This window comes from Hemibagrus wyckioides, linkage group LG19 (genome assembly GCF_019097595.1).
Source record: "Hemibagrus wyckioides isolate EC202008001 linkage group LG19, SWU_Hwy_1.0, whole genome shotgun sequence".
Classification (NCBI taxonomy): domain Eukaryota; kingdom Metazoa; phylum Chordata; class Actinopteri; order Siluriformes; family Bagridae; genus Hemibagrus; species Hemibagrus wyckioides.
In genome coordinates, this window is record NC_080728.1 from 2,119,935 (window position 1) to 2,147,117 (window position 27,183).

General features: G+C 39.6%; 1 protein-coding gene, 3 non-coding genes and 3 pseudogenes across 4 annotated transcripts; 3 read left to right on the forward strand and 4 right to left on the reverse strand.

Annotated features, from left to right (window-relative positions):
• Window positions 1-3,504: 3,504 nt before the first annotated feature.
• Window positions 3,505-3,623, forward strand: LOC131370493 (5S ribosomal RNA; annotated as a pseudogene).
• A 10,926-nt stretch (window positions 3,624-14,549) lies between these two features.
• On the reverse strand, window positions 14,550-15,719 carry LOC131370452 (uncharacterized protein F54H12.2-like). Its single transcript, XM_058417806.1, has one exon. It carries the CDS (start codon window positions 15,717-15,719, stop codon window positions 14,550-14,552), a length of 1,170 nt encoding a protein of 389 aa, XP_058273789.1.
• Window positions 15,720-20,555: 4,836 nt separating this feature from the next.
• On the reverse strand, window positions 20,556-20,670 carry LOC131370498 (U5 spliceosomal RNA). Its single transcript, XR_009207420.1, has one exon. It is a non-coding gene; the product is annotated as a U5 spliceosomal RNA (small nuclear RNA).
• Window positions 20,671-20,943: 273 nt separating this feature from the next.
• Window positions 20,944-21,155, reverse strand: LOC131370504 (U2 spliceosomal RNA; annotated as a pseudogene).
• Window positions 21,156-21,473: 318 nt separating this feature from the next.
• On the reverse strand, window positions 21,474-21,588 carry LOC131370499 (U5 spliceosomal RNA). The gene has a single exon (XR_009207421.1). It is a non-coding gene; the product is annotated as a U5 spliceosomal RNA (small nuclear RNA).
• A 407-nt stretch (window positions 21,589-21,995) lies between these two features.
• LOC131370495 (U2 spliceosomal RNA) lies at window positions 21,996-22,247 on the forward strand (annotated as a pseudogene).
• Window positions 22,248-24,484: 2,237 nt separating this feature from the next.
• Window positions 24,485-24,682, forward strand: LOC131370494 (U2 spliceosomal RNA). The gene has a single exon (XR_009207417.1). It is a non-coding gene; the product is annotated as a U2 spliceosomal RNA (small nuclear RNA).
• The last annotated feature ends 2,501 nt before the right edge of the window (window positions 24,683-27,183 follow it).

Here is a 27,183-nt window from a genome sequence, read left to right on the forward strand (position 1 = left end):
TGTAAGGACTCTGTGCTTGTTTCTAGTTACTGTTCACTGCTAGTGGAGTTTGTGACTGTTAGATGCAGACCTTTTTATTTACCCCAGGAATTCACCACTACTTTCATTATCGGAGGAGTGTACATTCCTCCCAGCGCTAATGCTAAAGAGGCTCTGTGTGAGCTCTACGGAGCTTATAGCGAGCTGCAGAATGCTCACCCCGACGGACTGTTTATCATCACCGGAGATTTTAATCATGCAAATCTCAGAACAGTACTAGTTAAATTCCATCAACATGTGGACTTTGCTATGAGAGGGACGAACACGCTGGATGTTGTTTACACAAACATTCCCACATCTCTGAGACCACATCTCTGTTATGTTGATTCCAGCATACAGACCACTCGTCAGACCGCTCTAAACCAGTTCTGAAACAGGTTAAGACCTGGCCAGCAGGAGCCATCTCTGCTCTTCAGGACTGTTTGGAGTGCACTGACTGGGACATGTTTAGGGAGGCTGCAACCAATGGTGACTCTGTTGACTTGGAGGAGTACACGGCATCAGTGTCCGGCTACATCGGGAAGTGCATCGATGACGTCTCCAAGTCCATCACCATACGCTCAAACCAGAAGCCGTGGGTGACCGCAAAGGTGTGTGCGCTGCTAAGATCCAGAGACTCTGCCTTCAGAGCTGGAGACAAGGACGCCCTAAGAACTGCATGGGCTAAACTGTCTCCAGCCATTAGAGAGGCAAAGTGTGCACACTCCCAGAGAATTCACGGCCACTTCCAGAGCCGCAGCGACACTCGGTGCATGTGGCAAGGCATCCAGTCCATGACCAACTACAGGCCAGCTCCACCTGCCTGTGACAGTGATGCCTCCCTTCCAGATGTGCTGAACAGCTTCTACGATCGGTTTGATGCATGTAATGACGTGACAGCAAGGAAGATCATCCATTCTTCAGAGGACGAGGTGCTCTGTCTCACCACGGCTGACATGAGGAAAACTCTATGCAGCGTTAACCCACGGAAAACTGCTGGACCAGACAACATTCCTGGCAGAGTGCTCAGGAAGTGTGCAGAACAGCTAGCGGATGTCTTCACAGACATCTTCAACATCTAACGGATGGCATGATAAAGATCGTCCTACCGCGAGGGGCTGAGTGTTGTCAGGAGGAGCTCTTTCTCCCCGCAGGATGCGGTAAACATAGTAACCAGTGATTTCTGGATTGGACCTAAGATTTCCAGCCCAGCTACAGCTTAAAACCCGTCCATTTAAAAATGAAATAAAATAAAATGCCAGCCCAAAATGCATACTGTGATAACTAATACAATAACAAACAGAAAACCCACAACAAATGGGTTAGTGCAAAGGGCACTATTTAGACACATTCACACTGACAGACTGACCAGCTCTTGAAGTCCTGCAGAAATCCGTGGAAGTTTTGATAATTTTATGATCATTCCTAAATATTATACAACATTACATTAGTAATATTGACTGTCAGATACTGAGCCCAAAGTGGCCATGTGATGAACGAACGAATGAACGAATCAGACCCGAAGACGGTACTGACTGCAGAGCCGAAGCCTATGAGGCTGTCATGTGATGAACAAGTTTCCCCGCACAGACCCAGATAGGATCTTGCGCATGCGTGGTCAATACAAAATGAACGAATCTCTCCCGAGTCAAGATTCAAGATTCAAGAGATTCAAGAAGTTTTATTGTCATTTCAACCACATATAGCTGATGCAGTACATAGTGAAATGAAACAACGTTTCTCCAGGACCTGGTGCTACATAAACATACAACAACAAGTTCAACATAAAAACAACACCACAGAGCTAGGACAGAAGTTTGTCTTAGCCACGTAAAGTGCACAGTGTGCAGCTAGGTGCAAACAGAGCATAGACAAGACAGTGCAAAAGACAATAAATACAATAAAGACAACACAAAAAGAACACAGGACACTTAGCCCCGAAAAGAAAGAAAAGAACATGTGTGATGGAATGTAAGTGAAATAAAATAAGATAAAGTGAAATGATGTAAAAAAAAAAAAAGTATTATGGATCATATTAATCATATTAAGGATTCATTCAAAATGGACGAATCTTTCATGAACGACACATGACTATTAAACACAGTGATTCATAAAAGCATTGTTAAACATGTATAAACAAAAAGTAACCATGTGCCTTTATCATGAATTGAAGTTTAACCTATTTTCCTCTACTAAGAAAAAAAAGGAAGAAATTGCTTAGATTAACCTGAAGAAAACAGAAAACATTTGGTAAATTCCTCCAGAAAACATTTAAAAGGTCACCATATAGTGCAAATCAAATCAAAACCTGAAACTATTATACTATTCCAAGTAAACAAATCCACTAATATGTGTAAAATGGTGTTTGATCCTTTACAATTAGAATTTCAGACTATGATCCTGACAGGTTGGGTCTTGAAGGCTATCTGTATTTTGTTATTTTGACATTTTCATTTCACACTGTAGTGAATAACTCAAACTTTCTGATACTCTTTTAAAGGGATTTGTATATAAGTGAGAAATTAATTTCATGTATTTGAGTTGAGTTGAAAATCAACATTTTATATATATACACATATCTTGATGTATAGAAATGATCTGACTGAGGCTGTAATAGATGCAAATAAAATACTTTATTAGAGTTAGGATAGGAGGATGATAAGAGGAGGGTTAATAATGGTTGAAATGATATTAGATGAAAGACAAACAAAGATAATTCATTAACACTAAACCTGGAAATGTAACGAGAAAGCAATTATTTCTTATGAGAATGATAAAATGCTACACAGGCTACAACTGACTGTGCAATTCTGGTCCTAAAGTCCTGGGATCATTGTGCAGACCTGTCATGCGGAAAAAGAAGAGAGATATTTTAAAACATGACAATTGAAATACAACAAAATTAATTTATGTTTACCTGTGGAGCACTTGAGCAATGTAGGGACAAAATATGAACTGTAACAAAGTATGGAATGGGAACTTGTGAAAGAAATTGTGTGTTTGTGTGTGTGTGTTGTGTTGGTGGGTGCTGGGGAGGTGTGGAGGTAAGGGAAGGACATTGCTAAGAGCCTCTTCAAAGGCTTCACCATCTTCTTCTTGACATGTTGCCCGAGGAGATACCTAACCGCGCTGGCTAAAGCTGGCGGGTCGGTGTAGAGCTCCAGGGGCTGAGTGAACATTACCTCAAAAAGGCCTGTAAGGCCCAAGGATCCTATCAACAAATTACACACACAAACACAAATCCAGTGTAATGTCACTGTCTTAGAGATACAATGCTGACAATTTGTGTATCGTGGCATCAGAAGATATTTGAACACTTACAATAAGCACTGTGAAGTAGATCTTTGCTGCAAGCTCCCGAACATCTACATCCCCCTTGATGATGAGCGCAAGCAGGCGAAAAACAAATAAAGACACCAACAAAGAAATGCAGCAATGCATATATTTGAAATGCATTTCAAAATAATTCTTTTGAAAACTGCTCTTGCTTACAGCCATACCACTCTGAGAACGCCCACTGTCGTCTGATCTTGGAAGCTTAGCAGAGTCGAGCCTGGTTAGTACTTGGCTGGGAGACCACCTGGGAATACCAGGTGCTGTAAGCTTTTGATATCAATCCTTCATTTACTTTTGTCTTTGAATTCTCTTAGGACAACATCCTGTGATGGTGAAACTCTAGCTAAAATTTTGAAAAACAAATTAACAAAGAAGAACTTGCAAACAAATAAAAACAGAAATAAATAGAATTCTTTAAATAAAAAATCTTGCTTATGGACACCGAACAAACAAACCAATAAAGAAATACATTCAGAAATAAATAGAATTCTTTTCAAAGCAGCTCTTGCTTATGGCCATACTACTCTGAGAATGCCCTCCAGTGTTCAGAGTCGGCTGCAGTAGGGAGAGGAAGGCTCTCCCACAACTAATTTGTTTGTTTTTGTTGGAGTGGTGTATATTTGTCTTTTTCTGTGTATTTTCTGTTTTTCGTTTGACTTTGTGTACAAACCACCTAACAGCAGCATGATGCTGTCTGGAAGGTGGTTTTACCTGTCTTTTGTCGTTCTTGTGCCTTTCGTTTGAGGATTCCTCAAAATGGATGGACCTACGGTTACGGACCTGGAAATGGCTGGAGAGACGCCAGCTAATAACAATAATGGACTTGTTTATCGGCACCGAGTTGGAAACAGGATGGATGGAGGAATGAGGAAAAGTTTGAGGGACAGGAAATATCTGAAGGAGGCAACCGTGATTGTGGAGGTGGATACATTAAGTGAAGTGAAAGCGATGGATATTATGAAGGCAATATCGGAGACCATTGGAGGAGGAGAGATTTTGGCAGTAAGGCCAAGACAAGGACATGACTATGAGGTGACGCTGGAGAAGGAGCAATCGTGCGACGGATTGATGGATGGACTGACGAAAAATGGGATTAACTGCAGGGTAAAGATGCTGCAGAACAAGGAGTATGTTGTCTCTCTTATGCATTTGCCCATCTATCTGGATGATATGGTAATTCTGAAGAAGTTGGAAGGATGGGGAGTTTCTCCCGTTTCGGGAATTAGAAGAAAGTGCTACACAGACATTGAAGACGGCACAAGGTACATCAAAGTGAGATTCCCCAGAGAAGTGGTGTCACTCCCGTACAGCACAAAGTTTGAGACAGCGGAGGTGCAGCAATTCTGTAGGCTGGTGCACAGCAGCCAGGTGAAGATGTGTCGGCTGTGCATGAGCCCTGAACATCTGTTGAAGGATGGCCCAGACTTTAAGTGCTTTAAGTGCAGGGAGAGGGGACACTTTGCATAAGACTGCAATGCAGTCAAGTGCCCGGAGTGCCATGAGTTCCCGAGTGGATGTGAATGCTGGATGGAAGAAGAAGAAGGAGTCATTAAAGGCCAGGTAGATGGGCAAGTGCTTGAGGGACACAAGGTGGACGATGGAAACACCGTAGTAGAGCAGGACATAAGGAGTTCGCAGCAAAGAGAAAGTGACGAGAGAGAGGAGCACGTCGCGGAGGGAGAGAGCGGAGGGGAAAAAGGACGAGACAATGTGTCGACGGAAGTAGCGGAGCGAGCGATTATACCCATGGACATATTGGGCAGTTTGAATCTGCAGTTGGAAGAGACGAAAAAACCACGAGGAATGGAACAAGAGGCGACAAATATCGGAGGTAGAAAGAGGGATGGAGACACGGGGAACGACAGGGCAGGAAAAGGCCAGACAAGAAGGAGACCGCTAAAGGTAATGCCAAATGTGGGAATGGTAAGGAAAACGGTGATGAAGCATGGACTGGTGAAATGTTTAAATAGGTATGAAGTGTTAAGAGGTTTGGAGAAGAGATACGGAGATGATGAGTTATAGTTGCTTATTTTCTATTTTTTTTGATGGCTTTGCGATGTGTGACTTTCAACGCAAGAGGCTTGATGGAGTTGAAAAAATTTGAGTGACAGAAAAGTGTAAAAGAGCGGATGTCATTGTGTTACAGGAAACGAATTAAAGACAATGTGATGGATGTTTATAAAAAGAGTTGGGAGGGTGGGATTTTTTACAATAATGGAGATGGAAGATTGGGAGAGGGGTGGCTTTCTTGATGAAAGACAATATTTTTGGGGTTAGCCGTGTCATCTACAAGGACAATCTGGGGAAATGTATGGCGGTTGAGGTCAATGTTGATGGAAAGGAACTGCTTTTGATTAATGTTCACGCGCTGACGGTGGAAAAAGACAAAAAAGAGTTTTTCAATATATTGAGAAGTGTATTGGGGACATATAAGGAAATAATGATCGGGGACTTTAACACTGTCTTTAGTAAACAAGATATGGCAAAGGGGATGGTTTTTAAATCTGATATAGGGAGAAAGGAGTTAAAGGAGTTAATGGTAGAGTACAACATGCTGGATGTGTGGAGAGAGAGAAATGAACGGAAGACGGAATTTTCGAGGAGGCAAATAGTGGGACAATTTGTGTGCAGAACGAGAATAGATTTTGTTTTATGTACTAGAAATGTGGCAAATTTCATTGACGACATGAAGTATGAGGAAACTGCTTTAAGTGACCATAAGATGTTGTACTTTAAAATAGATTGGAGCGATGTGCAGAGGGGGCCGGGAATTTGGATTTTGAATACAGAGATTTTGAAAAATGAAGACTATGTGGCGAAGGTTAATGAACTTATTAGAGGAGGAAAATGAGATGTATAAAGAGGACAAGAGAATATGGTAGGAAAATGTGGAATATGCAATTAAGAGGTTCTCGATAAAATATTGCAGTAGAACAAAGAAATGTAAAATAGATAAGGAAAGAGATATAAAAGAAAGTATAGTAAGGGATTTGGGAATGGAAAATCAAGATATACAAAAAATAAGCAAAATGGAGGGCAAACTGAAAGAATTGGAGGAAAAAGAATATGAAGGGGCATGACTAAGAAGTAAGGCAAAATATATGGTGGAAGGAGAAAAATGCACTAATTTTTTTTTCGATTTAGAAAAAAGAGAGGGAGGGACAATCTGAAGGAGATAGGAGGGAGGGATGGTGGACTTGTGGGAGGGAATGAGAAAGTATTATTGGAAATAAGGAATTTTTATGAAGATTTGTTTAGGACAGAAGGGGTGGATCGGGATGAAAAAAAGAAATTGCTAGACTGCATAAAATCGAGGGTAAGTGAAGAAGATAAAAATCAATGTGATCAGGAAATAAGTGAAGAGGAAATAGAATGAGCAATTGAGCAACTGAATAAAAAGAAATCCCCTGGAGTAGATAGTTTGGGGAGTGAGTTTTATGCATGTTTTAAAGGGACTTTGGTAAATATTCTAAAAGAATTATTTGCTGAGGTCTTTGAAAAAGGGGAATTAAATGAAAGAATGAGAATGGGGTTAAGGAAAATAATATATAAAAAGAAAGGGGAGAAAATGGATCTGAAAAACTACAGGCCCATAACGATGCTGAATACAGATCTTAAAATCTTGGCAAAAGTCTTGGCAAATAGATTGCGGGAGGTGATACCAAGTATAATAAAGACCAATCAGGCATATGGAGTGAAGGGGAGGGACATCGCGAATATCACAATGTGCATAAGCGATACGATTTGGTATATGCAGGAACGGAATAAGGATGGTTATGTGATAAGTCTAGATTTTGAGAAAGCGTTCGATAGAGTGGAACGTGAGTATTTATTTGACGTTTTAAGGGCATTTGGGTTTGGAGGGAATTTTATCAAATGGATCAGAATTCTATATAAGGGGGCCTGGACGAAGGTTAAATGTAATGGGTTTTTAACAGATAGCTTTCCTATTTCAAGGTCTATCAGGCAGGGTTGTCCGCTATTGGCACTGCTATACACATTAGCTGCTGAACCCTTGGGATTAGCAGTGAGGAAGATAAAGGAAGTGAAGGGAATAAGATTAGAAGATCGGAAGGCGGGAAACAAAATGTTTAAGTATGCGGATGACACTATGGATAGAGGGGATAGAAAGCGTCAAAAGGGTTATGGAGGTCATAAAGAAGTATTGCAAGGGGTCGGGGAGTAAACTGAACGAGGCAAAAACAGTATACATGAGGCTTGGGAATGCATTGGTTTTAAGGGCTTATTTTACCTTTAAAGAAGTTGATGAACTAAAAATCCTAGGGATCTTGGTTGGGAAAAACAAGAGGGAAGTAAGAGATAAGATGTGGGAGGAGTTAGTATCAGGAATAGAGAGGAGGCTGAACTTTTGGAAACTGAGAACACTCAACCTGAAGGGGAAGGTTTTAATTTTGAATGTTTTAATGGCATCAAAACTCTGGTATGTTTTATATGTATATGATATGCCTGTCTGGACAGTACAGAGGTTGAAGAGAGGTTTTCTGGACTTTTTATGGGAGGGTAAACCAGCGAGGATAGTGTACAATACAACTGTAGGGGAGGTAGAGAAGGGAGGTTTAGGTTTCATGGATATAGAACAGAGAAAAAAGAGTTTGAGAGTGAAAGTAGTTCAAAAATATCTACAAGAAGGGAACACTGCAGAGTGGGAAAAAACGATGGGATATTTCTTGAACAAATATGGCAACTTTAACTTGGGGTATGGGATTTTATGGATGAGGACAAAAAACTGAATGACAGAAGGCCTACCGGATTTTTACAGAGAAATCTTAAGCACTTGGGGGAAGTTTTTAGAGAAAATTGAGTACGCTCCTCAAGGGAGGGAAAACATGTTAAATCAACCTCTGTTCTTGAACAAAAGCATTTTGCATCAGGGGAAAGAAATATTCTTTAAGAAGTGGATGGGTCACTTCCTGTGTTTGAAGCGTTCTTGAAGAGTTCTTGCCTGTGTTGGCGTTTTTCATTTGAAGTTTTATATCGTCTGTTTCTTTTTCTCTTTCACCTAAATTTCTTACTCTGTCAGGTTTTGTTTGCTAAATCTTTACTTGCATATCGCAGTTAATTGTTCTTTTGTTTTTCTCTCGGGTGAAGCCCCCCTCCCCCCCCCCGGTTTTTACACAGCAGTCGGAGGATAGATTCACTCAAAGGTACGTGATCATTCATTATGACTAACTTTCAGCTTGTTCAGTGTTTGAGCTGCAGTTAGCTAGTTAGCTCTCTGACGGAGAAGATATTAGCTTTAGAGGTGTGCATCCAGACTCTAGAGAGTCTGGATGCACACCTCTAAAGCTAATATCTTCTCCGTCAGAGAGCTAACTAGCGTACACTTATCACAGGTAAAATTAACACTAACGACGGAGGAAGAATTACTGAACATCCTGCAGCTCAAACACTGAACAAGCTGAAAGTTAGTTCAGCTTGAAGCTAATAAAGATATTAGCTTTAGAGGTGTGCATCCAGACTCTAGAGAGGGTTAGTGATGGTGAGACCAGTGTAGTGTCTGTAGGAGGAAGTCTGGATGCCTTAGGTGGAGTTAGTAATCCCCCAACTCCGGCATTAGAGCCCTCACAGCGGGGCGAATGGGTGACGACTCGGCGGCATAGTCGCGCAGCCAAGGCTAACGCTAAGGCTTGCCCACGGGAGCACCACTCCTCTCCACTTCACATGACCAACAGGTTTGCTCTCCTCAGTGAAGAACCCACTGAGAAACCTGAAAGAGCTCTGGTTATAGGAGACTCAATTTTAAGGCATGTGAAATTAGCTAGGCCTTTAGGGGCTCCTGCAGCACAGGTTAGGTGTATTCCGGGAGCCAGGGCGCCAGACACTGCAGGTAATCTTAGGGTCCTAGACAAGCACAGGTTCTCCAAGATAGTTTTCCATGTAGGAGCTAATGATATACGCCTTCGTCAGTCTGAGGTTACTAAGAGTAATGTTGTAGAGGTGTGTAAATTAGCGAAGGCGATGTCCGATGCCGTAGTATGCTCTGGCCCCATCCCAATGCGGTGTGGTGATGTAGCTTACAGCAGGTTATGGTCGCTGAACTGCTGGATGTCCAGGTGGTGCTCCGAAAACAATGTGGGCTTCATAGACAATTGGAGCTCTTTTGAGGGCAAGGCTGGCCTGTTAGGACGGGACGGTGTCCATCCCACTCGGGAGGGTGCTGCTCTCATTTCTTGCAGCATAGCACATAGTCTTAGAGCAGATCTAGTTAATCGGTGACAATCCAGGGCCAGGGCCAGGGAGCAGACAAGCAGGTTAATCCGACCGTCTGCTGGCTGCAGAGAGTCATCACTCAGGGTTCATAACATTGAGACTGTGTCTATTCCCCGAACCAAACGAAAATGTTTTAACAATAAGAAAATTTGTTTTAGTAACCTGACTAACATAAAACTAGATGATAGTGAATGCACAGCCAGCACCTTTGATCTGAAGCTAATACAATAGAATAGAAAAGAAATTCTAGACAAAAGTTGACCCCTTTAAATGTATAGCAATTGCATTTGTATGCATGAAGGTTTTCCGGACCTTATTTCTCCCTAAAAACACTCTAGCTATCCCACCGCTTGATAATTACCACAGGCTTGCTCATTAGGGATAAAATAGTCTAATTATAGAATTTAATAATTTATTCTTATTTCTAGTTAATTAGTTATTTTTATTAATTATTTTTATAATTAATATTATTTATAATTATTATTTTTATTTTTATTAGTTATTTTATTAACTCTTTCTCTGTTTTCTTCTTTTGTAAAGCTGCTTTGAGACAATGTTCATTGTAAACGGCGCTATACAAAATAAACTGAATTGAATTGAATTGAATTGAATCAATAGACAGAAATCTTTCTCAACACCTTCCATTCAGTGGCTTGAATACATTTCTGTCACACAAAACCTTCCCATTCAGCATGCTCTGAACGAAGGTGAAGCGGGGTTTGGTCTGTATTTTGTTGATGGCTATTGTGAAGTGGGTCAGACACGAAAGGTATTCGAGTTTCTCGGATGTTTTTACCACGGGTGTGAAAAGTGTTTTTCCTCATCGGTCCCCTACCCCCTTAACACCAACATTAGCTTCGGTGATGTCCGTCAAAAACGTTGGAAAAAATTAAGTATTTGCAAGAGACCCACAATTTACACGTCACAATGATTTGGGAGCACGAGTGGAGTGAAATGAAGAAAAGTGACATCAACGTGGTAAACTTTCTAAAAGAGTTTGACTTTCCAGAGCGTTTAAACCCCCAAGACGCCCTTTACGGCGGTAGAACCAACACATTGCATTTACATTACACGGCTAAAGACAGGGAGAGAATAGATTATTATGATTTCACCTCTCTTTATCCCTACGTAAATAAGACAAAAACATACCCGATCGGTCACCCAGTCATCATTTACCGTAGCTTTGAACCTTTGAAGAATTATTTCGGGTTAATCAGAGCGAAAGTATTACCACCTAGAGGTCTGTGACTAGCGGTGCAGTCATTCAGACCAAGCCCGAGCTCTTACAGGAACTTGGGCTTCTATCGAAATAGCTAAGGCCATCGAAAAGGGTTACAAAATTTTAAAAGTGTTTGAAGTCTGGCACTTTCCTAATAGATCTAACAATCTCTTTACCGATTACATTAAAATGTTCCTCAAAACCAAACAGGGAAGTTCAGGCTATCCATCCTGGATAGTCGATGAAACCACAAAAGAGACATACATTAAAAATTATGAGCATAACGAGGGGATCAAGTTGGATCCTAATCACATCAGTGTCAACCCTGCAAAAAGATCTGTGGCTAAACTAGCGTTAAATTCACTGTGGGGTAAAATGTGTCAAAAACCGGACAGATCAAACACGTCTCTGATCAGAGATCCCGGTGAGTTTTTAAACTTTATGTTCTCAGATATCTACAACGTTAGCCATTTCTCTTTTCTGACTGATGAGGTCGCTCTCACACAGTGGCGTTATAAGGACGATAGACTTATTACACCGGGTAATGCAAACATGTTCATAGGAATTTTTACTACGGCATATGCGAGATTAGAACTGTACAATCTGATGGATCGATTAAAACAACAATGTTTATACACCGACACAGACAGCATCATTTTTAAAAGTAAGGAAGGTGATTGGATGCCTCTTTAAATGATTATTTGGGGGGTCTTACCAGCGAACTGGATGACGGTGATCAAATTATCGCGTTTGTTAGTGCGGGTCCTAAAACCTACGGTTATAAAACTAAAAAAGGAAAAACATCTATGAAAGCAAAAGGTATTACTTTAAATTACACCAATTCTGAAGTTGTCAATTTGAAATCGTTGACAGAGCTGGTGGACGCTCGAGTAAAATATCCGGATCAACCTCGTCAACTTATAACATCGCACAACCAAATCATTCGAGATAAAAAAGGGTTTCATTTGAGAAATCAAACGCAGATAAAAAGATTCAGAGTTGTGTATGACAAACGTGTTTTATTACCGGGTTTCACAACTCTCCCTTATGGATATTAAGACTGTTCATGTTTATGTGTGTATATGATTGTATGTATGTATAATAAAATGGTCATGTTTGTATGTATGTATATAAAAAGTTCATTTTGTTTGATTCTGTCAACCTGATTTGATCGCTAGTCATGGAAAATATGAATGTAACCACTTTTGATGCGAGGTTGCAACTGCCATTTTCAAGTATTGTGTGTGGATCGAGTAATAGCGGAAAATCTTTTTTTTATCAATCAATTGTTGGACAACTGTAAAGAGGTGTTGTCAAAAGTACCCGAAAATATCGTGTGGTTTTATTCTTGCTGGCAACCTTTGTACGATGAGATGACAAAAATAAACATAAAATACCCGATTCATTGTGTGATGATGAACTTTTACCTCCTAGCAAGACAAACTTATTGGTAATAGATGATTTAATGGAGTCAGCCAGTAAAAACGAGGAAGTAGAGAAGGCTTTTACAAAATACAAACACCACAGAAATCTAAGTGTTATCTATCTGGTACAGAATTTACTTTTTCAAGGTAAGAGCAGTAGAACAATTAACTTAAACACAAATTATATGGTTCTGTTTAAAAATCCTAGAGACAAATTACAAATCAGCATACTAGCTCGGCAAATGTATCCAGATAATAGTAAATATTTTCTGGAATGCTTTCGAGATGCAACAATTAGACCTTATGGGTATTTATTTGTCGATTTAAAAGCTAATACACCAGAAGACTTTAGGCTACGGTCCGGGTTGTTACCGCTAGAAAATCCAGTTGTGTATATTCCGAAGAAGAAGAAGAACAACAAATATCTTTAAAACGTCTGCTCGGTTGAAAAAAACCTTCCCCCGTTGAAAAAATTACACAAGTCAACCCCCACTCAGAGAAAGTATATACTGCGTGACGCACCAGCTGATCTCATTCACACCATCTGCGAATTGGCATTAAACCTTCTTAGAGGGAACATCCCCCTAACATCAAAGCAGTACAGGGAATTAAAAAAACGGAAAAAATGGATCAAACTTTTTGCTAATAAAAGAGCGTCTGTAGAAACCAAAAGAAAAGTCATTAACCAATCTGGTGGATTTCTTCTTCTGCTGCTTAGTATAGCAGTGCCTTTTATAAGCAGTTTAATCGCATCTCGTAACAGTTAACATGGAGAGGGGCAGAGAAAATGTATTTAGTCCCTCAAAATCAGATTGATAAGCTTAGAAACAATTCTGTGGAGAAAGAAAACTTAAGAAAGACTGTTGAAAACAACTTAGAAGACGGGATACGTCAAATTTTGTCAAGGACAGATCTGAACGAATATGAGAAGGCGAAACTCTACACGATGACCCTGCAAAAGTTTTTAAACTTGGTTAAACTAGGAGAGCAGGAAACAACACAGTTGACGCTGTCCCTCCCCCAAATACCGCACAATAAAACTGAAGCAGCAGCAGCTACTGAAGTTACACAACCTAAAGAAGAAGAAATTGTACAAGAGGTGCTTGCTAACATACCTACAAAGAGCAAAAGAAATGCTTCGTACATTATGGAGAAAATCCAAAAATCCGATGATGTTGCGTCGTGGAATGATGCTGGTGAATTTTATTTTTAACGGAAACATGATCAAAGGGTCTCACATGGTAGATCTACTTAGAAATCTCACAGCCCCTCATAAAGTTTCTGACGACCGGAGACCTTTAGGTTGGACAGAATTACTACACACTGTAGCTGGTCTAAATATACCCTTTTCAACGATACCTAACGGGGTTGCTCGACGCAAAATATCTGACATAAAAAGTTCTAAAGACCCATATCCTTCTAACCCCATGCCCCCTTCCCCACCCCCTATAAGAAGAAGGAAAGACCACAGTTCATTGACCCCGGCTTTTCTCCCGTTCTTACCCACTCTGACTGGATCGATTTTTGAAAATGACTTTCAAAGGACTATGTTTGTTTCAATGTAATTTGTAACATTTTATTCAATAAAAATAACTTTCAAAAAGAAATATCTTGTGATGCATCATAAATAATTAAATAATTCACTACATGCATGAATAAAACATTTCCAAAGAGTTAACACATTGCATACATCTAAATGATTGCATTTTTTATTTACTCTAGGGTATTTTTTTTACCAAAAGACACAACAGCATTATCATTTCGTTTTAAATCATCACTATACTTAGACATAATACGGTTAAAAGAAAAACCTTTAGCTCTGTGACATAGAAAAAATACACAGTGTTGTCCACAAGAAACTGAAGTAAAGTCTTGAACCTGTATAGGGTTATATTTCATTTCATGGCAGTTCTTTCTCAAAAAGTAGTGAATAGATTCAGGAAAGAGTTCATAGTCTGGCGGGTGTCCGTACGAGTCAAAAAACTCTCCAGAGGTTTCATCATTAAGACACAAAGCTAACCAGTGTTCCCCAGGTATATTTCTCGGATGTGTATTAACAATAAATAGCGCCGGAAAATTTTTAATAGTACTCACAGGTAGCTCATCACAGGCCATCACACCTCGAAATATATTATCTATCTCACAGCAACTTCTCATAACGGCTGTTAGTTCCTCGGTATCCATGAGGTACTGGTAATCGATGAGCACATTTCTCCGGTTGTTTATTTCAAGAATACTGTCAAAACTGGCGTAGACGATGAGATTCACTGTTCTCGGTAGGGGGACGCGAAATCTGAGTTCCAGTCGCATGTTCCCCGACTTTATGACAAATGTTGACCACAGTCATCATCGGGGTTGAGGTTGAATGCAAATAAAGTATATCCGTTCGAATACTCTTCTCTGTTTAAAGCCAGAGGTTGATCTTTTAGTTGCTTTCCCGATGCTTGAATTAAAGCATAGAATTCACGAACCGCATTACCGGATCGGAAATCAGGTTGAAACGGTTTTGCAGGGTATTGAGTTCCGTCCACGTACAGAGCCACAAACTCTGTATCGTAATGTTTAAAATTAAAAGGGTTTTTATTGAACGCCCCGCTGAAGGCGTCGTTGTCTACTAAACCGAAAATTAAACTTTTAGGTAAAGGTCCGAGGAAGACGTTTTCTTGAGAACAATGGCGACTCCCCGCTGGTAAGCTAAAGGTTTTCATACAAACTCTCTCGATCGGATACTTAGCCGTGGCTGTGCCAAGAGCTCTCGCGTGACCTATTCTTATAGGTGGAGAAACGGTAACTTTCTTGACAAACAGGGCTGCGTTGATCATTTTTAGAGTGAAACTTCCGTTGCCTTCCTTCATCAAACAAAATTCGTCTTTACTACGAACCATTTTAATTCTTAAATCCACACCGTTCAACAACAGTTTATCTTGAAAAAATATATCGGAGTGAATGTGTCCGATCAGATCAAACATGTTGCTTTCAACGGTGAATCGGACCCTTCGCTTAAGACCCTCATTTCGCCCCTCGGGGTCAGTGGCGTCCATATGTCCTGCGGTGTCCTTATAGAATAATCCTGTGCAAAATTGTGATTCCAACGTTTCTTTACCATAATTGAGCAGACATTCAAATTCAACGCGGTAAGCATAAGTACTGCTTGATTGTGAAATAAGTCGGTCCCCAAGCATGACGTTGACTTGTGAAAACATGGAAGCTATGGGGTAATTTACAACCCCCACCTTAGCATCGTCGTCTATGTTGGTCCCATCAGCGTTGATGATTTTACAAGCGAGATGTAGGAACGTGTTATTCAAATCGAGGTAATCTTCACCGTTTCCGGCCACGAAGAACTCCAAGGGCCCATTGTCCGTCAGAGCAGAAAGCGGTGGTATTTCGACGTAAGTGTACTTTTCAATACTAGTCTGTGTATAAGGTAATGTGAAAATATCCAGCTCGGACTTTGTACACTCTGTGGATAGACTGTGTAAGAAAGCCATGGTGTTAGAAAATGTTCAGCTGCTTTCTTTTGCGGGAGACGGGAGCATGCTTCTTGTCTCTCTGCTTGGTCTTTTTCACACTGGTTTTGATGTTAGTTACTCTACGTCTTTTATTCGGAATCGTGTGTCGTTGCCCCGGGGGTCTTTTAGATTTTTTACGTGAAAGCATCGCGAGACCTGACCCCTCCTGATTCTGAGTTTGCGTCTTGTTCATAATGTTGGTCACTACATCGCTTACAATACCCTTGGCTGCTGTTTTTAAATGAGGTTTTGCTATAGATACCCCCTCTTGAGGAACGGTATAGCCATTCTAAAAAGCCCTTTAAACAGGCCTCCTAGACCCGCCCCATACATGACAGGGGCGCCTTGAAAACTAGGGAGTCCATTTCCTGCCTGATTGACGTAGTAATTCACATAACCATGCGGGTCAGCATAACCCCTATCTAACATTTTCACAGACGGAACGAGTGTCTAGCAGGTCTGAAGTGTAGTTTAACTATGAACTTTCCGTAACTAAACGGTATATGCTTGTTCTGATCCGATTTGACTTCGATCACGATATCGGTAATGTGGTTCTTAGTTACACGTGTGTAGTGTTGCTTATCATACGCTATACTAACTATTTTATTTTTTTCCCCCGTTATTTGTACGCATCTCAGTAATGGGGCAAAGCTGTCACCGACTCTTTGATACTCTATGATGTCACTATACACATACATGGTGTAAAATCCTGCACGAATATCAACAGGTTTGGGTGCTTCTGGAGCTTCAAACATTAACATACCGTCTGGGGGTAGACCCAGCATATAGGCCAGGTTTCCATTAGCGCTGAATGTGTACGATAATTGGCATACCATACGTAATTTATTTTTTATAGGGTTAAAGGATAACTCCATGTCGATATTATGGTTTCTCATCGTTTGGTTGATTTCACTAACCAGGTTTTCAATACTTTCGTAATACGCTTTAGTGATGTGACAGACATAGTATTTTATTTTCTTTGATCCGTTCATCAGAACCACATGAAATTGACATTCTTTCTGGGTTACTGAGTGCCAACTATGGACATATTGAACCTCCGCGAGTGAGACTTCCCAGTCTCCTTTTAGATCAATTGGTTTGGCTAGTTTAGTAGTGTAGTGTGAGATCTTATTATCAGGGTAAATGTCCGTAGACGCGTTGCTCGGAAGAGTCACAAAGAATCCGCACTCATCCATGACTTAATGAATATAGTTAGAAGTTGTGTTCGCATCGTGATCTTTAAATTCTATCGTCCGATGTTCACTACTGCTTCAGCCGGAATCCAGGAATTGAATTTCCGGGGCCAATTAAGTCATTTCACCAGACATAACTTTTTCCGGTTTAGAGTCTTTTCTGACGGGATTTTCTCAATTTTGAACGTCTTATCTTTTCCAATAATAATCTTTTGTATCTCAGGCTCATAAAATGTCCCATCAATTTTTTCCCCGTCACAGTCTTGCAGTTTATATACCGGGGGATCTCTCAGTATCCGTTCAGAAACTGTAAAATATTCATCCGTAAAATTTTGTTCATATCCTTTTTCAAACTGTCCTTTTGATCTGGAAATTCTAACTACGTCACCTATTTTATATTTGAATTTTATTTTCTCTATTTTCTTCATTTTCGATGAGCATAACCCGTAAAGAGTTTTAAATACCGTGAAAGAATTGGCTTCGTTGACCTCGGCTTCATTCTGATGCTGGAATGATAATTTTGGTTGTAACCATGAACCAGATCTTGTACAACGTCTGTGTATTTCCTCGTGTTAAAAGTGGTAAAATATCTCCACATTTTGGTCTTTAGTGTTCTGTTGAACCTCTCACACACCGCTGCTTTTTGCCCTGTACCCGTGGCGAAATGAATAATGTAGTGTTTTTTCATTAAATTCTGAAACTTCTTGTTAAAAAGCTCCTTCCCTTGATCAGTTTGTAGTTTCTTAGGGGTTCTACCTTCCTTTAGAATGGACTCAAAAGCTTTAGTTACTTCATCAGCGGTCTTGTTTCGTAACACACGCACCCAAGCATATTTGGATATCTATACACGTTATCAAAAATTTCTCATTGTCATTAATGTCTGACAGGTTACTCATATCTACTAAATCAGCTTGCCATTGTTCATTGATGTGTTTCACACATCATTTTCACGAAAACAGTATTTCTTTTAAACTTTGTAGACACCGGTTTATGAAGAGTGTAAGCATCCTGCTCAGCTAACCAATTTTTTATCTCTACATCAATAACTCTTTTACCCGTTTTCTCAACGATAGCTCTTTGCAAACTCTCAACACCGCCATATGATCCAGGGTCGGATGGCGTATAATATATGTTTTTCAATAGACGTTTACTCGTTTTGAAGTGTCAGAACAATAATGATCAAACAAGATTATAGATTATTGTTTTTATTAAAAAAGACACATCACGTGGTTATAGTTACGTAAACATTTCAAATAATCAGAGAATTAAAAACAAATTAAACTTTATTTTATAAAACATTTTAAAATAATAATTTCAAATAATCAATAGACTAAAAACAAATTAAATTTTATTTTATAAAACATTTTTAAAATAATAATTTCAAATAACCAATAGACTAAAAACAAAATAAACATTTTTAAATATTAATTTCAAATAATCAATAGACTAAAAACAAATTAAACTTTATTTTATGAAACATTTTTAAAATAATATTTTCAAATAACCAATAGACTAAAAACAAAATAAACATTTTTAAAATAATAATTTCAAATATCCAATTGACTAAAACCAAAATAAACATGGATAGGGTTAGTGAAAATAACCAGGATGTTGTTCATCGATTTCAAATGGTGATGATCTCAGTCTTCAGATCTTTCTCGGAGTCAGAACCGACGTGGCTTGCTTTGAAGTTTCCCATGTATGAGAGGAGTCAGGGGGTTCCAGAGATGCTTGAAAGGTCCAGTAATCAATAACGTCTTCATACACCTGTTCGTTGCAGATTTCCTTCGTTCTCTCTTTAGCCTCACTCAGAACCGTTTTGATAAATGGTTCATCTTTCCAATCACAAACGGTAGCTTCTGCGATACCCTGAATTTTTTCTAAGGATGGAGTTTGTTTGACACCGCACATTTTCAGTCCTTTAGCCACAGCGTATTTCAGCCATGGTTTAAATAGCTTTTTCATCAATCTGTAGGAGTTCATATGCAGGTAGTATTGTTCAGGATCGAAAAGGCACGAGTGTTGGAGTTGGCTCGGGTGATCAATCACACAACCGTTACAGTTGTCTTTGAGATCTTGATCGATGATCCTGTCCAGCAGTTCACCCGTCACATCGCGGATGATAGCCAGAACAGTGGTAGAAGTACACCCATCAGTTTCATCGTTTGTAGACAGATAGGTTAGATTTCTTTTTCCTAAGGAATCATCGATGTTTTCATCATCTTTATAACCAGAACAGGTCGCATCATCACTCTCGGAAGCGGCCGAGGTGTAGAAGAATGGTCTGAATTCTTGAGACATTTCGTTCTCAGATGATCAGAAGTTTTACAACTCAAAATTTAGTCGGGGTCATATATACAGCATTAGGGGTGGAGTCAGTAGAAGGCGTGGTTTCTGCTCAGTCTTGAAAGACTATTGAATCAGAAAAGTTCCTCTAGTTTTACTCGTATTGCTTCCATTTCTTTGATTCTCACCACTTTTTTGAATGATTTGTCGATTTGATTAAAGTACTGATTTAGATCATGCCAACTGGTGCGTTCATACCTCACTTCGCTGATCTCTTTGTTTTCAGATGCGTAGGCTTTGGCTGTAGCGGAGGTAGAAATATGTAGTGAAACTTGATTCTTGGAGAAATTTATTGCTCTGGTGCGATATGTCTGTTGCGGAGATGTATAGGTTTTCTATTTCCGTTTGTAGGCCTCCGGTGAAAAGAAATCCATCCGAATGTACTCAAAGTCTTTACACCATTTACGAAATGTTTTCCAGTCACACTGGTCAAAAGTTACCATCTCTACATTGCTTCAGTGAATCCGCCCCGGTCCCGATAGCTTGAAAAGCGTTACGTCTACTGATTCTACACTGAAATAAAAACCGACTGTACAATCGTTTGATAAAGACCAGTATTGAATATTTTCATGTTCTAAAATGTCTGCAAATCTAACCATAGTAGATTTCTGTTGTTTCAGTGCATCAGGACAAGTGGCCATAGTTGCGATCAATGAATCTACGATATTCTATATGTGAAAATATAAAGTATTTCGAGGGCAGAAAATGGGTGTGTCACGTATAGGGGTGTTGTGTGTGTGTTTGTGATTAAGGGTCTGATGAGGTGGGATTATGTAACCTTCAGGAGATAAACTTATAAATTATGAGTTTTATCAGTTGAAACATACTTGTCCATATGTTTATGTGCGTAAGTGTGTCACGTACAGGGGTGTTGTGTGTGTGTTTGTGATTAAGGGTCTGATGACGTAGGATTATGTAACCTCTCCATCAATCATCCTCATTGGATGAAAGGAGGGCGGGATATTGTGATGGAAACGATTTCTGATTGGTTGAAAGGGAGGCGGGATATTGCGACGGATACGTTTTTCTGATTGGATGAAAAGAGGCGGGACATTGTGAAGTGGACGATTCTGATTGGATGAAAAGGGGCAGGACATTGTGATGTGGAAGATTCTGATTGGCTGTCAGACCTGTCAAAATTGGATTAATAAAATATACCAACTATATTCTCTCTAATGGACAACCTGAGGCCACACCTATACAGGCATGCATAAAGTCACATAACCAAATAAGACCCAACTCCTGAAAACCAACAATTAAACATTAAAGCATACACAGCTTTGCCAGAGCAAAGCTCACAAAAATACATCAAACTCATTGATGTTCCTCTCCACGGAAATCTTTAGTAAAAGGCGAAAGATTTACACATAATTGAAGAGAAACCAGAGCTATAAAGAAAAAAAAAAAAAAAAGCCTAGCAGCACCGGTAAATCCTTGTCGGAGAAACACAATGCTCGATGAGGGTAAGGCCAGCCCTTTGGGTTGGTTGAGTGGAAAAATGGTGGGGAAAGGATTACGAGCAACAACTGACAGTGGTGAGCAGAAGGAGGCAACGATAGGCTAGGAAACAGAGCGGGTTAAATGCAGACATAATTTGGTAAGTAAGTAAGTAAGTAAGTAAATAAGTAAGTAAAGTAATTTTTTCTCCTTCATTTTACATCAGAAAACAATACACCAAGCCTGGAAGTACTGTAATACCAGGCCGATCAGCGGAGCGGAGGTAGCAAGCCCCTTTTCCGGCTCCCGGCTCTAAAAATCTGTTTAATATAGAGGACGTATCAGATATTAAACTGATAAGAACAGATTTTTTTTTTCAATCCAAATCCTACCCATATCCATACCTAACCAGTCGCCTTCTCAAGGACAGACTAAGGATTGTAACATGAACCCAGACCAAGGCCAAAAAGCCAGAGCAGTGAATACAATAGATCCTAGGTAAAAAGCCTGAGAAGTGATCCTACACAAAGCCCAATCAATCTATTCTCCTTCTCAAACCCAGTCAAAGCCCACTTGATCTAAGAGAAGCAGAGAACCAGAGAACACTTGATCTAAGCCAATAGGCCAAAAAGCAATAAACTTTTATCTCCTCTGCTTAACAGACAGCCTCAGAACACACCTACACAGGCATGCATAAAGTGACATGACCAAATAACCCAACTTCAGGAAACTACCTACTTAACATTGAAGCATACACAGCTTTGACAGAGCAAAGCTCATAAAAATATATCAAACTCATTGATGTTCCTCTCCATGGAAATCTTTAATAAAAAGTGAAAGATTTATACATGAATTAAGAGAAACCAGAACTAAAAAGAAAAAAGGTGAGCAGCACTAGGAAACCCTTGTCGGAGAAAAACAATGCTCGATGATGGTAAGGCCGGCCCCTTTTTTTTTTTCTTTCTTTTTTTTTTTTGTTTATATCCTTTTCGTCACACTCGCCTTCTCAAAGGCAGACTAAGAAGTGCAACGTGAATACAGTCACAGCCCAAAGCCAGACCAGAGAACACTTGATCTTAACCAAAAGGCCGAGAAGCAATAAACTTTTATCTCTTCTGCTTAATGGACAGCCTCAGGCCACACCTATACAGGCAGGCATAAAGTCACATAACCAAATAAGACCCAAGTCCTTGAAACTAGCCATTTAATATTGAAACATACACAGCTTTGCCAGAGCAAAGCTCACAAAAATACATCAAACTCATTGATGTTGTGTAGGATCGCTTCTCAGGCTTTTTACCTAGGATCTATTGTGTTCACTGGTCTGGCTTTTTGGCCTTAGTCTGGCCTTGAGAAGGTGAATGGTTAGGGATGGATAGGATTTGGATTGGAAAAAAAAATCTGTTCTTATCAGTTCATCGTCCTCTATATTAAACAGATTTTTAGAGCTGGGAGCCTGAAAAGGGGCTTGCTACGTCTGCTCCACGGATCGGGCTGGTATTGCAGTACATCCAGTCTTGGTGCACCATTTTCTGATGTAAAATGAAGGAGAATCAATTACAGAATTACTGATTTACTATCTTACTTACTTACTTACTTACTTACTTACCAAATTATTTCTGCATTCAACCCGCCCTGTTCCCTAGCCTATCTTCACCTCCTTCTGCTCGCCACTGTCAGTTGTTGCTCGTCAACCTTTCCCCACCCTTTCTCCACTCAACCAACCCAAGGGGCCGGACTTACCCTCATCGAGCATTGTGTTTCTCCGACAAGGGTTGCCCGGTGGTGCTCTTTTTTTTCTCTTAAGTCATGGGTAAATCCTTCGCCTTTTATTAAAATTTCTGTGGCGAGGCACATCAGTGAGCTTGATGTATATTTATGAGCATTGTTCTAGTGAAGCTGTGTATGCTTCAATGTTAAATGGGTAGTTTCCTGGAATTGGGTTTTATTTGCTTAAGTGACTTCATGCATGCCTTTATAAGTGTGGCCTGAGGCCTTTTGGCTAAGATCAAGTGTTCTCTGATTAAATTAAATTCCTTCCTATTTAATCTAATACCTATGTTTGTGGATACTGTTGGAAACTGTGAATTTCCCTTTGGGATGAATAAAGTATCTATCTATCTATCTATCTATCTATCTATCTATCTATCTATCTATCTATCTATCTATCTATCTATCTATCTATCTATCTATCTTTTCACATGTTTGGGGTCAAATATTATATGAAATGTGATTGTTTACTTTAAAATGCCAAAATTCATGAGAAACAAAGGAAAGTTTGTTTGGAAAAAATATGAATTTTGATATGAAATATGACTTTTTTCATCAAAGTGCAAAAATTCAGAAGAAACATGGAAACAGTGATAGTAGATGAAAATTCACTTAACAAAGTCAACTTTCATCATTTTTCATCGAACAGGCTTGTTTCCAGCCACAGCGCCGAGTGCTCTCTGCATTGTGCTTCTCTGGCGCTGAAAATGCGATTCCGCAAGTCTCAGCGCTCTACGAGCAAGGGAAAGCGGTTTTTCAGGCAATCGCTTGTTTGCAGCTGAATGGGGCAGTTTTCTTGGACTTTTATCACATGTTTGTGGTCAACTATGATATGAAATGTGATTGTTTACTTTAAAATGCCAAAATTCATGAGAAACATAGGAAAGTGATAAAAATATGAATTTTGGTATTTTTAGTCTTCTCAAGGCCAGAGTAAGGATCGTAAACATGATCCCAGAACAAGGCCAAAATGCCAGACCAGTGAACACAATAGATCCTATCTGAAAAGCATGAGAAGCAATCTTACACAAACCCCATTCCATCTATTCTCCTAATCAAACCCAGTCAAAGCCCAAAACCACACCAATCCAACACTTGATCTTAGCCAAAAGGCCCAGAAGCAATAAATTTTTGTCTTCTCTGCTTAACTGACAGCCTCAGGCCACACCTATACAGGTATGCGTAAAGTCACATAAGCAAATAAGACCCAACTCCTGGAAACTACACATTTAACGTTGAAGCATACACAGCTTTGCCTGAGAAAAGGTCATAAAAATACATCAAACTCATTGATGTTCCTCTCCATAGAGATCTTCAGTAAAAAGCAAAAGATTTATGCATGAATTAAGAGATTTTTTTTTTACAATCCAAAACCTACCTATATCCATCCCTAACCATTCACCTTCTCAAAACCAGACTAAGGATTGTAACATGAACCCAGACCAAGGCCAAAAAGCCAGACCAGTGAACACAATAGATCCTAGCTAAAAATCCTGAGACGTGATCCTACACAAACCCCATTCTATCTATTTTCCTTCTCAAACCCAGTCAAAGCCCAAAAACAAACCAGAGAAAAAGATTTATGCATGAATTATGAGAAACCAGAGCTACAAAAGAAAAAAGGCCGGCAGCACTAGGAAACCCTTGTCGGAGAAACACAATGCTCGATGATGGTAAGGCCGGCCCCTTTTTTTTTTTCTTCCTTTTTTTTTTTTTGTTTATATCCTTTCCGTCACACTCGCCTTCTCAAAGGCAGACTAAGAAGTGCAATGTGAATACAGTCACAGCCCAAAGCCAGACCAGAGAACACAATAAACAATAAGCAATAAACTTTTTTCTCTTCTGCTTAACGGACAGCCTCAGGCCACACCTATACAAGCAGGCACATAACCAAATAAGACCCAAGTCCTGGAAACTAGCCATTTAATATTGAAACATACACAGCTTTGCCAGAGCAAAGCTCACAAAAATACATCAAACTCATTGATGTTGTGTAGGATCGCTTCTCAGGCTTTTTACCTAGGATCTATTGTGTTCACTGGTCTGGCTTTTTGGCCTTGGTCTGGCCTTGAGAAGGTGAATGGTTAGGGATGGATTAAACAGATTTTTAGAGCTGGGAGCCTGAAAAGGGGCTTGCTACATCTGCTCCACGGATCGGGCTGGTATTGCAGTACATCCAGTCGTGGTGCACCATTTTCTGATGTAAAATGAAGGACAATTAATTACTGAATTACTGATTTACTATCTTACTTACTGATTTACTATCTTACTTGCCAAATTATTTCTGCATTCAACCCGCCCTGTTCCCTAGCCTATCTTCACCTCCTTCTGCTCACCACTGTCAGTTGTTGCTCGTCAACCTTTCCCCACCCTTTCTCCACTCAACCAACCCAAGGGGCCGGACTTACCCTCATCGAGCATTGTGTTCCTCCGACAAGGGTTTCCTGGTGGCGCTCGTTTTTTTTTCCTCATAGCTCTTTTTTTCTCTTAAGTCATGGGTGAATTTTTCGCCTTTTATTAAAATTTCTGTGGAGCGGAATATCAATGAGTTTGATGTATATTTATGAGCATAGCTCTAGTGAAGCTGTGTATGCTTCAATGTTAAATGGGTAGTTTCCTGGAAATGGGTTTTATTTGCTTAAGTGACTTCATGCATGCCTGTATGAGTGTGGCCTGAGGCTGTCCGTTAAGCAGAAGAGATAATCGTTTATTGTTTCTCGGCCTTTTGGCTAAGATCAAGTGTTCTCTGATCTGGTTTTAGGCTTTGACTCGGTGTGAGAAGGAGAATGGACATCGTTTATAGTCTACCTGTCTCGCTTCCGGCCTCGGGGCAGTGTGCTCTCTGCATTGTGCTTCTCTGGCACTGAAAAAGCGATTCCTCAAGTCAGAGAGATCTAGGAGGAAGAGAAAGCAGTTTTTCGAAAAAACGCATGTGTGCAGCTGAATGGGGCAGTTTTCCTTGACATTTTTGATGTTTTAATTGATATGTGATGTTTTTTTGATATATTTTTGTTACATTCTATATTTTGTTATTTGGAATATTTTTTGTTATATTTTTGTAGCCTAATTTGGGTATTTTAGGATTTTTGTTAAATTCCTTCCTATTTAATCTAATACCTATGTATGTGGATACTGTTGGAAAATGTGAATTTCCCTTTGGGATGAATAAAGAATCTATCTATCTATCTATCTATCTATCTATCTATCTGTCTATCTTTTCACATGTTTGGAGTCAACTATGATATGAAATGTGATTGTGCCACAGCGCCGAGTGCTCTCTGCATTGTGCTTCTCTGGCGCTGAAAATGCGATTCCGCAAGTCTCAGCGCTCTACGAGCAAGGGAAAGCGGTATTTCAGGCAATCGCTTGTTTGCAGCTGAATGGGGCAGTTTTCTTGGACTTTTTTCACATGTTTGGGGTCAAATATTATATGAAATGTGATTGTTTACTTTAAAATGCCAGAATTCATGAGATACAAAGGAAAGTTATGAAAAATATAAATTTTGATAGGAAATATGACTTTTTTCATCAAAGTGCAAAAATTCATAAGAAACATTGAAATGGTGACATTCCATGAAAAATCACTTAACAAAGTCAACTTTCATCATTTTTCATCGAACGGGCTTGTTTCCTGCCACAGCGCCGAGTGCTCTCTGCATTGTGCTTCTCTGGCGCTGAAAATGCGATTCCGCAAGTCTCAGCGCTCTACGAGCAAGGGAAAGCGGTTTTTCAGGCAATCGCTTGTTTGCAGCTGAATGGGGCAGTTTTCATGGACTTTTTTCACATGTTTGGGGTCAAATATTATATGAAATGTGATTACGTTAAAATGCCAGGATTCATGAGATACAAAGGAAAGTTATAAAAAATATGAATTTTGATATGAAATATGACTTTTTTCTTCAAAGTGCAAAAATTCATAAGAAACATTGAAATAGTGACATTCCATGAAAAATCACTTAACAAAGTCAACTTTCATCATTTTTCATCGAACAGGCTTGTTTCCAGCCACAGCGCCGAGTGCTCTCTGCATTGTGCTTCTCTGGCGCTGAAAATGCGATTCCGCAAGTCTCAGCGCTCTACGAGCAAGGGAAAGCGGTTTTTCAGGCAATCGCTTGTTTGCAGCTGAATGGGGCAGTTTTCTTGGACTTTTATCACATGTTTGGGGTCAACTATGATATGAAATGTGATTGTTTACTTTTAAAAGCCAGAATTCATGAGATACAACGGAAAGTTATAAAAAATATGAGTTTTGATATGAAATATGACTTTTTTCATCAAAGTGCAAAAATTCATAAGAAACATGGAAACAGTGATAGTAGATGAAAATTCACTTAACAAAGTCAACTTTCATCATTTTTCATCGAACAGGCTTGTTTCCAGCCACAGCGCCGAGTGCTCTCTGCATTGTGCTTCTCTGGCGCTGAAAATGCGATTCCGCAAGTCTCAGCGCTCTACGAGCAAGGGAAAGCGGTTTTTAAGGCAATCGCTTGTTTGCAGCTGAATGGAGAAGTTTTCTTGGACTTTTTTCACGTTTGGGGTCAAATACTCTATGAAATGTGATTGTTTACTTTAAAATGCCAGAATTCATGAGATACAAAAGAAAGTTATAAAAAATATTAATTTTGATATGAAATAAGACTTTTTTCTTCAAAGTGCAAAAATTCATAAGAAACATGGAAACAGTGATAGTAGATGAA

Coding starts and splice junctions, on each gene's coding strand:
- LOC131370452 (XM_058417806.1), bottom strand. CDS start 15,719: ATGGCTTTCTTACACAGTCTATCCACAGAGTGTACAAAGTCCGAGCTG.